Raw genomic sequence first — 13834 nt, 5'->3', positions numbered from 1 at the left:
TAGGGCTTATTTGGGGGGAAACACAAGTTGGCCATAAGTTTACCCCCTTCAAAAAAAAGCTGACCCCCCGCCCCCCCAGGAGAGTCATACTTACCAAACCCAGGACGTCTGTGTGACTCTTAGGTCCTCACCATGCGTTCTCTGCAGGTTCTTGTCTTCTCCACAGCGGTCCTCCCCTGATTCCGGCCTGCCGGCGCTCAGAACCACACATCAGACACACATCAGACACGCCTAAGACACATAAACTCATACACGTATGGTGATACCGCACTGCTTCTGGCATATAATAAGACCTGGGATTCTGTGAACATGAGGGCCTGTGGTGGAGCGCATCTAGGACCTGTGGTGGAATGCATTGATGCATTCCACTGCAGATCCTTGATGTGTTCCACCACAGGTCCTCAGGTTCACAGCATCCCAGGTCACCAGACCAGTACGATATCATCGGCTGTGTATGTGTGTTTGTGGTGTGTGTTGCACAACAAGTCCTCACGTTCCACAGCATCCCGGTCTGGTGAGTATGATTGCGGGGTCTGTCTTCTTTTGTTTTGAGGTGTTTGCATTTTTCATGAATTGTCTTGCCGTATTCTTTAACTTTTTTAGCTGCATGGACACTTCATTATTGAACAGCAACTAAGGTCTTATTTTAAGGGTAACGCTTAAATTTAAGCCTTACTATGAAAAGGCTGAAAACTTCTGCAAGGACTTATTTTCAGGGTAAGGCTTATTTTCAGGGAAAGTTGGTATCTCGCTATCCTTATCGCTAGGCAACCTCCAATACCTTGCTAAGGAGCAGTACCTAAAACTGGCCACTAGATGAGTACGAGACACAGCCATTAAACATTATATAGCAGGGACACATATAAAAGATTATTTCAGCACAGGAACAATTTTTTTTAATCACATCCAATTGTGGAAATTATTATTATTGCAAGATATATTGATTAAAATGAACTCTGATAGTGGGAAAACCCTTTAACTGCTTGTTACAGCACATGCCAGGTGGTTTTACTAGATATCTAGAACCAAAATATGTGCAAACATTGCTATGAAAGCAGGTTATGAAAGACAATTTATGATGAAATGAAACTTGACTTAAAAAATGGATTCACATAATTTTCTGGCCTGTAGGACACATTAACATGTGATGCCCTGGGCAAGCCAGGGGTCACAGGTCACAACATCACATGCACCCCACATTCCCAGCAGGTACACCAAGGCTAACCTAAAAATCCTTGTTGCCTTCCTCCAGGGGCTGATGTCCACACCAGGGGGTGGGCCAGGCGATTGGCTCCGCCCACCGAGGAGTTCACAGCCCTGGAGGCGGGAGAACCAGGCAGTCAAGTGAGGGAAGTGAAAGTAGAAGGAAGTGAAGTGGTAGAGGAGCTTAGGAGAGAAGCTGAAGTAAAGTGAAAAGAAACAGTTAAGCAAGCCTGAAGTTGGTCCGGGTGTGTGCCTCGGACCGTGACAGCAAGGTCAGCAGACAGCGGTGATAGTCTGCAGGGGGACTGCTCGGAGGTTGCTGGAAGGACCGCGGACGGGTGGTGACCCGGCGGTACCGGAGCAGTATACGAAGAACAGTCAGCACCAGGGCAGGGGCTTTTCGGATCCCGGCAAGGCTAGGAGTCGCCATAATTTGCCAAATCCGTCAGTGAAGGGGACCTCTGTCTCCTAACATCCAAGTCCCGATTGAAGGCAACAGCCCGACCGTGAAGGGGAGACACCACCACCGCCAGGGCACCAGTTTCCCAGGGCCAGCGCCTGCGGGCAAAGTAGGGCTCCTTCGGCCCAGATTGAAGCCGAGGAGTGGGTAACCGGTGGGGACCCATCGCTACCAAGAGACTTTACATAGGTGCAGGGAAGAGACTGTCACCGCTAACTGCAGGGAACCGCAGCACCGTAACCGTCCGAAGAACCCGTCCAACCAGCCGTTTGTTTACCGAGAACTGTGTCGTGTTTACTGGCTGAGTGAGTACCTCCGTGCCGTGCGGCACAGCACTGCCCCTGCGCCCCTGCACCTCCACAGGCCCCATACCCGCCTGTCCACCATACCAACCCCATCACTGGGCCCCGGGAGCACCAAGACCCCTACCCACGGAGGGGCAAATCAACAACTGGCTGCTCCGTACCATCACTCCCGGGCTCCCCAGAAAGAGCAGCGGTGGTGTCCACTTAATCACCACAACCGTGGGTGGCGTCACGGACAATAAACTATCCCAAATCCCAATTCCCTTTCACTCACGGTTGAGGAGCGCCGCTCGAGTCCCCGGGATCCGGCCCGTCGCTCGAGCCACCGAGCAGCAGCAGCAGGCCGCAGTGCCAGCCGGACCCGAGCAGTGGGAGAGCGCGGCGTCCCCTCCTCCGCCCGCGACAAACACACTAAACCAAAACCTATGGCCACAATAACATTAAAAGGAAAATCATATATCAAAAGTATAAGTGCTTGTTCCCACTTCTAGAACTCCCTTTTCTCCTTCATTGAAACAATGCATGCCTCATCTCCATTGTAGTCTTCATCAGTTGTCCAAATCTTGGAGTGTTTCCCTTTTCCATAAAACTACAATGAATATAGCCGCACACATTCATGGTCACTTCATCTAACCTATCATAAATTTGGTGTCCATTAGAACTTGTAAGTCCCTTATCCCGGTTATGTGCCAATTATCTTTCTGACGTGCAGATAAGAAGCCACCAAACACAAAGAAGAATATCTGTGAGAAGGCGGATGGTGCCGTACAGAATGGCATTGCAAGATGCAAATAGGGCCTATTCATCAAAATGCTTACACCATTTTTCTGGTTTAAAACACTGAAAAGTCATATTTCTGACTTTTCCATTGCCAAAGTGGGTGGAGTATGGATCGGACATGGTAGCGCGTGCTCACAGAATTCATGATGTTATACTGTACCAGTTCTGCAGCATCACATGGCTGAATACTTGCTCCAGTCTCAGGCTGGAGTAGCATTTTTGATGAGGCGCAAGTCACAGAGAAGCAGAATTCATTAAGTAGCATGTGCCTCTTAATTCTTGTAACTTACGCCACCTCACTCCTTCATTAAGTTTGGTTTGTACAACACCATTCCTAATGATTCAACCCACATAGTCTCTGGGATAGAGGTTAGCCATCCCTGTTTTAAAAGATGTATTGAATAATTGCTAGATGCAGTTATTTTCTATTGTTTTGGCTTGTGCTAGCAGCGTCCATTAGTCATGATATGGGAATATTGACCAGGAAGGCATTTTTTTCAGTAGTTATTTAATAACATTTAATAGTTGAATGTCAGGAAACTGTTAACGGCTGCTGAACCCAAATGAAAGCGGCTCTATACATTTCCTGACATTGTTTTATACTGACATGAGTGTGCCACAGCGTCCAGATTTGTCTTCTTTACACATTTAAAGGGACTCTGTCAGCACAGAATGACTTCAAACCAAGCACAGGCGCTCGGTGCCACCTGCTTATTTTCCCCTCTGTTTTGATTGACAGCTTTGTCTTCCTAAACCTAAAGACGGGTGGATATAGAAGGATAACAAGCAGGTGGGAAGGTGCACCTAAATGTCAGGCTCTACCATGATACAGAAAGCGCCTGTGCTTGTTTGAACAGTCATTCTGTGCTGACAAAGACTCATTATAGTTAGTAAGAATTTATATTTTCCCCCACACTTCCCTTTTGATATGTATGCCATTAATGATAGTAAAGTCCATGAGAACTTGACTCGACGTGTCAGATCAGTGAGCGCTTACAGCTGGGCCAGTTGCAAATTCCTGGGCAAATTGCCATGAGATGGTAGTGTCCACATATTTATAGAGGCGTGCTGTGTTTTGGCCTAATACAACTGTGTTCCAGGCACTGCTCTGTATATTCTAGTAATGCTTTCTACTAACAGCTTATTTCTTTCCCACAGTTGTTAGGGTTACAAGTTTTTCACTATATTTGGACTATTTTACACAATATGGTGCTGTCAGCGCTGACTGTACAGGATCAAAATGTTTCGGGAAGACCCTCCCAACTGGAAACACCCAGCTGTTAAAAGCAGTTCTAAAAAGAGACTCCACACAAGTTGTCATAAGGAATATATGTATTTACTGGACTAGACATTTCAGGAGATCTGTCATGTCAACTTTTAGGTCAATAGGATCCAAAAAGATCCACTATGCCTCTATAATAATAATAATAATAATTTTTATTTATATAGCGCCAACATATTCCGCAGTGCTTTACAGTTCAGTGGGGACATGTACAGACAATATAGAATAGCAAAATTCAACAGATACCAAGAGGAGTGAAGGCCCTGCTGGTAAGCTTATAGTCTATGAGCAAATAGGGGAAGCACAAAATGTAAATTGGGGGGGGGGCAAAAATAAATAAAACTTGTCATATATGGTCCGGCCATCAAAATAATGGGGGATTCAAAACCAGCTGCGTGGACCGATCACCAGCCAGAATTTACACAAGTATAGAGTGTAAAAAAGTACATGAAGAGGAAGGAACCAGAATATACAGGGGACAAGAATTGGAAGTAAATTTTGTGAAGGGCAGAATGGGAATAATTTGATGAGTGAGGTGAAGTAATAGGCCAGTCTAAAGAAATGCGTTTTTAAGCCAAGCTTGGAGGCGTGGATGTTGGGAATTAATCAGATTGTTCTTGGTAGTGTGTTCCAGAGCATAGGCACAGCTCGTGAGAAATCTTGAAGACGTGAGTGGAAGGTTCAAATTATTGAGTATGTCAGTCAGGTCATTAGCAGAGTGGGGGGGCACAGGTGGGGTGATAGACCGAGATTGCTTCAATAAGAAAGCTTCTAGAATGGATCTGTCATAAATGAACACCTCAATGCAGATGTAAACAGCTTTTTTATGGCCTCGATTATGTTTTTTTTGTTTTTTTTTAAATCAGTCCTTTTTTACATATAAACTACACTGTGTAAAATTTTTTTCATTTTCATACATATTATGCAAAAACAGAAATGTATTAGAATATGCTTATCTTTTACAGTTATACAAAAAACTACACGTTTTGGTCATGTTTTTTTTGTTATTACCATAGTATTAAAATATTTGTGAGATATCTATTGAGTGATTGCAGTTATAACAGACCTTACCATTGAAATGCTTGAACAGGTCAGTCACGCAGAAAAAATGTATTATATGGACAAATTTATGAAACATATGTTCTACTTGATGACTTTTTTTTTTTTCTTGCAGGGATATCCTGAAGCAAGGTGGTTCCTCTGTGGATGGCGCTATTGCTGCTTTGCTTTGTACATCAGTGATAAATCCGCAGAGCATGGGCCTTGGAGGAGGAGTCATTTTTACTATTTATGATGCCTCTACAAGTAAGAAGTCTCATCAAAAGTATTTGTATTGAATATAAGAGCACATTAATCAGCATCAATCACTTCAGCGAATTTCCTTTTAGTCAATGGCTTCATCAGGGTTTCTGTCTTGATCTCGTTTTTCGGTCATGATTGAGTAGCAGAAACTTATTTCGGACCCATCTTAACATTGCAACCAATAAGATCTAAATTTAAAGCGTATCATTTTGAAAATTAAATAAATAACAAAATATTTGTGCAAGTATTAATATTGTAGTATGGTAGAAGCCACTGCATCTGGACTGTATATCTACTTCCCACTCTTTCTTGTAGATTAATGTCATCATTTTGAGACAGAGGTGACTATATGGAGCATGGTTAAATGTTGAATGTTCACTTGGTCATTAGAGGACGTTTTTCTTTTTTCTTCTGAAGCCATTTTAAAATGGTCTTATCAGAAAAAGATATTACGTATTCTTATTGATTCCAGCATGGGTCGACATGGGTCTGTCGCGGGCGGGGAGGAGGGTGACAACGCTGCGCTCTCCCACAGCTCGGGCCCGACCGCCGCTGCTCTGCGGCTACTGCTGCTCGGTGGCTCGAGCGATGGGCCGGATCCCGGGGACTCTAGCGGCGCTCCTCGCCCGTGAGTGAAAGGGGGCTGATTGTTGGTGGGGGATTTGATTAATGTCCGTGACGCCACCCACGGTTGTGGTTATTGTGTGGACACCACCGCTGCTCTGTATGGGGATCCCGGGAGCGGAGACAGGGAGCAGCTTTGTTGTTATTTCTCCCCTCCGTGGGTAGGGGTTTGGTTGTCCCGGGGCCCGGTGATGGGGTTGGGATGGTTGACAGGTGGGTTATGGGGGCCTGTTGAGGTGCAGGGACGCAGGGGCAGCGCTGTGCCGCACGGCACGGAGGCACTCACTCAGCCCAAGCATGATGACACAGTTCACGGTAAACAAGCGGCTGGTTGGACGGGTCCCTCGGACGGCTGTGATGTTGATGTTCCCTGCAAGTTAGCGGTGACTGTCTCTTTCCTGCACCTAAATACGGTTGTTGGTAGCGATGGGTTCCCACCGGTAACCTGCTCCCCAGCTTGGATATGGGCCGGAGGAGCCCCTCTTTGCCCGCAGGCGCTGGCCCTGAGGTACTGGTGCCTTGGCGGTGGCGGTGTCCCTCTCTCACGGTTGGACCTTTGCCTTCAATCGGGACTTTGCTGTTTAGAGACCCAGGAGGTCCCCTTCACTGACGGAGTTAGCAAATTGTACGGCGACTCCAAGCCTTGCCGGGATCCGAAAGGCCCCTGCCAATGGTGCTGGCCTCACTTTGTGTACCGCTCCGGTACCGCCGGGCCACCACTCGTCCACAGTCCTTTCGGCAACTCCGATCAGCCTCCACTGCAGACGGTCACCGCCGTCTGTCAACCTTGCTGTCTCGTCCGGGGCACACACCCGGACGCTCTCAGTCAGTTTTTGGTTGCTCTACTGCCACTTCACTGCTCTCACCTCCACTCCTCAACTCCACTAAACTAAACTCAACTCCTCTCCAACTCAACTCCACTCAACTAAAATGTTCGTCTTCCCACCTCCAGGACTGTGAACTCCTCGGTGGGTGGAGACCAACTGCCTGGCTCCACCCCCTGGTGTGATCACCAGCCCCTGGGGGAGGGCAACAAGGGTTTGTGTTTTGACTACGGTGTTCTTGCAGGGAATGTGGGGTGTGTGGTGATGTTGTGACCTGTGACCCCTGGCTTGCCCAGGGCGTCACAGGTCCAGCATTCAATTCTGTCTTCAGATAATTTGGTCAGTTGTGTCAAATTTTTTTATCACCAGAGTTTGGTCAGAGTTGCATCAGTTTTTCTAGTATGAAAAATATTGTAATGGAGGTTTCTCAAGCTTCTCCTATCAAACAGTCTGTGAAAGACAGCACACAGATAGCATCCAAGTGTTGTTTTTTTTTTTCTCGGATCTATAAACTTGCTTTGGCTACTTTGATCCAACACTTGGTTATCAATATAGATTAAATCAAGGTCAAGGGACATGGTCAGTAGCATTGTTAGATCAGTGATGGGAATCAAACAGGCTGAATCAGAGCAAAGTAAGGCTAGGTTCACACACTGCGTTTTTTGACGCTGCGTTTTTTTGCGTCAAAAAACGCACAAAAACGCACCCGCGGCAAAAAACGCACGCGTTTTTGCCACGATTTGGTGCGTTTTTTGCTGCGTCTTGCTGCGCTTTTGCTCACTGCGTCTTTATGCGTTTTTTTTATCAGTGAACAAAAAAAAAAGGTGTGATGTCATTTCCTTCTTCAATATGTTCTTCATTCTCCACTAGTGTATGCAGGAGAGCAGACAGCAGCTGCAGAACTACAAGGCTCAGCATGCTCCATCCAGGACTGTATGCTGGAGGGAGAGTCAGGGGGAGCAGACCTACAAAGCTCAGCATCCTCCATCCAATAGTGTATGCAGGAGAGCAGACAGCAGCTGTCAAACTACAAGGCTCAGCATCCTCCTTCCAGGACTGTATGCAGGATTTCTTTGCCCCCCCAAACAAAAAAAAATGACGTGGGCTTCGCCATATTTTTGTATGCTAGCCGGGTACAGCAGGCAGGTACGGGCTGCCCCCAACCCCCAGCTGCCTATTTGTACCCGGCTGGGAACCAAAAATATAGAGAAGCCCTTTTTTTTTTAATTATTTCATGAATTTCATGAAATAATTAAAAAAAAAATGACGTGAGCTTCGCGTAATTTTTGTGTCCCGCCGGGTACAACTAGGCAGCTGGGGATTGGAATCCACAGTGCAGGGTGCCCATGCTTTCTGGGCACCCCCGCTGCGAATTGCAGTCCGCAGCCACCCCAGAAAATGGCGCTTTCATAGAAGCGCCATCTTCTGGTGCTGTATCCAACTCTTCCAGCTGCCCTGATGCCGGGTGGCTCACTGGGTAATAATGGGGTTAGGGCTAGCTGTTACTTATCAGCTGGCCCTAAGCGCGAAATTCATGGTGTCACGCCAATATTAGGCATGGCCACCATGAATTTCTAGTAAAGATAAAAAAACCACAACACACAGAAAAATATTTTTATTAGAAATAAAACACAACACAATTAGTGACTCCATCTTTATTGAAATAAAGAACCCCCCTCCACAGTAATCCTGGGTCAAGGGTCCCGCGCCGTCCAATCCGGATCCAATATCATCTGATCGGTTTGCTGGAAGGCAAAGCTATCAGATTATCTGGCAGGTTCAAGTGCCTGAATCACATCACACATCAGCTGATTGTATAAAAGCCATTTATACAATCAGCAGATGCATCGGTGCAAAAAAAAAAAAAATACTCACTTATGTGCTGATTACCGGCAGCTCCTGGAGCGGAGTCTGATCCCGTCCGATCGTTGCAGGAGCTGCCGGTAATCGGGGATGAAGTCTCCTGACGCATCCGCTGATAGGTTAAACTGGCCGGGCGCCCGCGTCACCCCGAGACTTACGATCAGCTGATGCGTCAGATGACTGCATCAGGTGATCCATCGCCAGGTCCTGCATCCTGCAGGCATACGTACCCGGGGAGACTGCACACACCCGGAGCGGTGGTACCGGGAGGAGGAGCTGGGAGCGGGCATGGCACCGGGAGTCTGCAGACAGGTGAGTATGATATTTTTTTTTCTACTGTTCACTTTTGTTTTCGCAGCCGCTTCCACCTCCTGCCCGTACATGACGCTGCACGGCAGCAGACATGCACAGGACTGGAGGTGGAAGCGGCGGTGACGGTACCGGGAGGATTCACGCTTCTGTATTTACTGACAGAAGGAATCCTCTTCCTGTACATGTCACTTTACTACCCACCTCCTGCGTTTATAGCTGCGTTTTTGGTCTTAGAAATGCACCAAAACGCACCAAAACGCACCTATTTGCATTTCTCATTGCGTCTTTCAACATCCCATTGCACTCAATGGATGAAAAGCGCAGTGAAAAACGCGGGAATAATTGACATGCTGCGTTTTTGTGGCACCACAAAAACGCAGCTGAAAAAAAACGCTGTGTGCAGACAGCAAAAATGAAAACTCATAGACTTTGCTGGGGAAGCAAAGTCATGAAGTTTTCTGAGCAAAAACGCACCCGAAAACTGCGCAAAAACGCGGCGAAAAACGCCCTGTGTGATCTTATCCTAAGGCTAAATTCACATGTCCAGTAATCATCCATTTGAAAGAATCGGGCAACAATCCGTTGGCAAAAAAGTTATGTAAACACAACTTTCTTGTCCATTTTGAAAAAAACTGATTTTTGCAGGATTCGTTTTTTTAACGTGGGAGTTTATGGAAAACAGATTTGTTAACAGGTTGCTATTTATCTTCAGTTTGAAATAGGTCCAGTAAGAAAAAATGGATCCTTTATAAATGCAAGTAAAATGGATGGCTAGATAGCAATCTAATGGATCTGTTTTCCATAAACACCCATGTTGAATAAATGGAACCTGAAAAATTATTTTTTTTTTTTAAACAGACAAGAAAGTTGTGTTTGTACAACCTTTTGCCAATAGATTGCTGCTGGATCCAACGGATGATTACTGGACATGTGAACATAGTGACTCGCCCACCCCAGGGCTATGGGACACTCGGTGCCGGGCCGGACTAGTCCGGTGGTAGTCAGTGGTGGCTGGGCCCGGCTCCGTGGCCCTGGTGGGTGTCAGTAGAATAAGTGGCTTAAGTTAAAGTTTGTGTTCGTGACGCCACCTGTGGTATGCGGCTAATAAGCCGCCGCTGCTGTGTGAGGCCTCCGGGATGATATTATGGCAGCAATGGTAGTACTGCTCCCCACAGGTGGAGCAATGCCCGGGGCACAGTTGGTGCTTGTAAATGTCTATGCAGATGAAATAACTGAGGCAACTTCAGAGGTGCAGTTCAAGTTCTTTTACTCACAGTTCTTGTCAGGGCAGGCAGAACCTTGGACTGCTGGGACCGCTGTCAGGGACCTCCGTCTTCTGGGTGATTCAGAGTGTGAAATCCGGTACCCTCTCTCTTAGTGTCTCTTTCTCTGCTGTCTTCACTAGCCTTGCCTTAGTTAGATGGACTTGGCTTGGCCTCCATTACAGCCTCCAGGCTGGGGGGTCACCTGTCGGCTGATTACCCCTTTTCTGGTGGTCTGCTCTGGGTTCTGGCCCTGGGAGCTTGCAATTCCCTGGGCCTCGGTTTTTACTGTCTGGAGATTGTCTTTTCACTCCTCCAGTCTCTAGGGACCGTCCCCTGTCGCAGCTAATCACTCCACCGATGTCACTGTGGACCAGGCCACCGCAGCCTGCAGCTACTCGTAGCGCCTCTGGGCCCTCGGCTTCGGTACCCAACAAGGACAGCTCGTGGTACCTACAGGACTACCCGCGGCCCTGCGACTCCTTCTGTTCCTACGTGGTGTCACCTGGACCTATGGGTCCCAGGGTCTTCACCAGGAAGCGTCTCTTTCAGTTCCTCTGCTCCTGTCTGACTTGGAGCTTTCTTTCCTTCTTTCTTTCTTTCTTTCCTTTCTCCTCCTTGCCTGCCTCCAGCAGGCCTCCTCCTCCCTCCTTTCTCTCGTTCTTCTCCTCCAACTACATGCTGCTTCTCTCACTCCCTGAGGTAAACTGAAACTAACTTGACCTTCCTTTCTCTATCTGCTCTCTGGTGGCTCCTCCCACCTCCCCAGTTGCTAAGCTACCACCCTATGGGAGCAGGGATGGGTCTTACAGCCCCTCTCAGCATGCAGCATGGGAGGGTTGCCTGCCACTTTCCCTGGTCCTGTGTGTCCCTAGCAATGGGTGTAGTGTGGATTTACCAGGGGACCGGAGTTCACTCTCTTCCTCTCCCAAAATGGGGCATCACACCGCAGATGGGGTGCAATGACCTGTGGCGACGGAAGCCTCAGGGGCGCCACACTCCCCCACAGCAAATCCCAGCACGTCCTCGGGCTGAAAAACAACAAAAACATGTGGAGAAACTGCAAAAACATTTTTGTATGCAATAACATAAAACAGTAAAACATTTCTGCCCTTTATGGGAGGCACATATCATGAACGTTGCGAACTTCTTATAAAGAAAACTCTAAGTGTGCACTTCCAGTCCATTGCACGGTTCAGGCAAATCCCCCATAATTCTGGTAGGGGGCACAACGGGTGCAACTAATTACATTTTTGGCTACTACAAGTCCAGTAGCCCGGCAGTTCGTTTCTTTCAATCAAACAAAATGACATAATCAACCAGCCATTAAGTCCAATGGCCTGGTTACATAGGACACATAAACAACATACCAGCCACTAAGTCCAGTGGCCTGGTATGACATGCCACATACACTTCCACCGGGCCCACATTCCAGTTCAGTGGCCCGGTAGCACATAACATGGGGGGTGACGTCTTCAAAAAGCATGAGGGGCAGTACAGCATGAAAGGGTGTCATCTTCGAAAAGAATAAGGGGCAAAACACGAGGGACTTCTTCAAAAAGAATGAGGGGCTATGTACAGTTCAGCAACTCTTCATCTCTTTTACATGTAGGGATTCTTCTCTGGCTCCCCACCTGGCAGCAGGTAGACAGCGGTCAGCACAGTCTGCGTCTCCTGCGTGGCTGTAGCAGGCCTGCTGTAAGATGCTGCGGCCTGGGCCTGCTCTGAGGTAGTGCTGCTGGCTTGCATAGGGTTACTGGCTGGCGCGAGGCTGCTGGCTTGCAGGGGGTTACCAGCCATACGGCGCCACTCTGGCTCTTCTGGGGCTGCCTCCTTGTCTTGGCGGGCCGCGCCTGGCATGGCGGCGGCCTGGGTTGGAGTCGCCGCTGCGGTGAGATCTTGGCGGGCCGCACCTGGCGTAGCTGCGGCCCGGATCGGCGTCGCCGTGTCGGGCGTCTCTCCAGGGACCGCGGGCATGGCAGCGGGGGTTGGGGCTCTCGCGCCGGCAGGGGCATTAAATGACTCACCCCTCAGTTGCATCTCCGGTGTTCTGGTGGTCGCTGTCTTGCTGCAGGGTGCTGGTATCGGAGCTGCGGTCGTGGCACGCGCGCCTGCAGGAGGACCGGGCAGGAACCCCACCGGGCAATCCGGGCTCCGCCGGCTGGGGGTGTCACTCTCTTTACCCAGCTCTGCAGCGGCGGCTGGATCTTCTCCGCTCTCCAGGACGCAGGACACAACCCGGTTCTGAGGTGCGTGTCCCGGCTCGGCCACTCCTCCTCTGGCCGCTCGTTGCTCGGCGTCCATCCTTTTAGCTTCTTCACGCGCCATCTTTTCTTCCTCCGCCTTCTATGGCGGGCACCGCTTCGCGCGCTTTTCTTGGACAAGGGGGCGGGGCTTCTCTTCGCGCCCTTTCTTCTTGCACGCCCCCCTTCTTCCCGCTCTCAGCAGCGCTAATGGCGGCGGTTTCTCAGTAAAGTACACAGTCTGTCACACGGTTCTTCAGGCGCACAGTACCCGGTTAGACCGGGCACGAAATCCTGTTCGTGACGCCAAAAGTTGACTCGCCCACCCCAGGGCTATGGGACACTCGGTGCCGGGCCGGACTAGTCCGGTGGTAGTCAGTGGTGGCTGGGCCCGGCTCCGTGGCCCTGGTGGGTGTCAGTAGAATAAGTGGCTTAAGTTAAAGTTTGTGTTCGTGACGCCACCTGTGGTATGCGGCTAATAAGCCGCCGCTGCTGTGTGAGGCCTCCGGGATGATATTATGGCAGCAATGGTAGTACTGCTCCCCACAGGTGGAGCAATGCCCGGGGCACAGTTGGTGCTTGTAAATGTCTATGCAGATGAAATAACTGAGGCAACTTCAGAGGTGCAGTTCAAGTTCTTTTACTCACAGTTCTTGTCAGGGCAGGCAGAACCCTTGGACTGCTGGGACCGCTGTCAGGGACCTCCGTCTTCTGGGTGATTCAGAGTGTGAAATCCGGTACCCTCTCTCTTAGTGTCTCTTTCTCTGCTGTCTTCACTAGCCTTGCCTTAGTTAGATGGACTTGGCTTGGCCTCCATTACAGCCTCCAGGCTGGGGGGTCACCTGTCGGCTGATTACCCCTTTTCTGGTGGTCTGCTCTGGGTTCTGGCCCTGGGAGCTTGCAATTCCCTGGGCCTCGGTTTTTACTGTCTGGAGATTGTCTTTTCACTCCTCCAGTCTCTAGGGACCGTCCCCTGTCGCAGCTAATCACTCCACCGATGTCACTGTGGACCAGGCCACCGCAGCCTGCAGCTACTCGTAGCGCCTCTGGGCCCTCGGCTTCGGTACCCAACAAGGACAGCTCGTGGTACCTACAGGACTACCCGCGGCCCTGCGGCTCCTTCTGTTCCTACGTGGTGTCACCTGGACCTATGGGTCCCAGGGTCTTCACCAGGAAGCGTCTCTTTCAGTTTCTCTGCTCCTGTCTGACTTGGAGCTTTCTTTCCTTCTTTCTTTCTTTCTTTCTTTCTTTTCTTTCTCCTCCTTGCCTGCCTCCAGCAGGCCTCCTCCTCCCTCCTTTCTCTCGTTCTTCTCCTCCAACTACATGCTGCTTCTCTCACTCCCTGAGGTAAACTGAAACTAACTTGACCTTCCT

At 49.1% G+C, this 13834-nt stretch overlaps 1 protein-coding gene across 4 annotated transcripts in view; it reads left to right on the top strand.

Annotated features, from left to right (window-relative positions):
• Positions 1 to 13834, top strand: part of GGT5 (gamma-glutamyltransferase 5) — a 216374-nt gene that overhangs the window by 85214 nt on the left and 117326 nt on the right. For all 4 annotated transcript variants that reach the window (XM_075320900.1, XM_075320883.1, XM_075320889.1 and 1 more), the window contains one exon: positions 5205 to 5335. In XM_075320900.1, coding sequence (XP_075177015.1) covers positions 5205 to 5335 — 131 coding nt within the window. The remainder of the gene's footprint in view (positions 1 to 5204; positions 5336 to 13834) is intronic.

Source organism: Anomaloglossus baeobatrachus, chromosome 1, assembly GCF_048569485.1.
Source record: "Anomaloglossus baeobatrachus isolate aAnoBae1 chromosome 1, aAnoBae1.hap1, whole genome shotgun sequence".
In the NCBI taxonomy this organism is placed as follows: Eukaryota; Metazoa; Chordata; class Amphibia; order Anura; family Aromobatidae; genus Anomaloglossus; species Anomaloglossus baeobatrachus.
The sequence above is the reverse complement of the archived record's forward strand: the minus strand, read 5'-3'. Positions and strand labels throughout refer to the sequence as shown.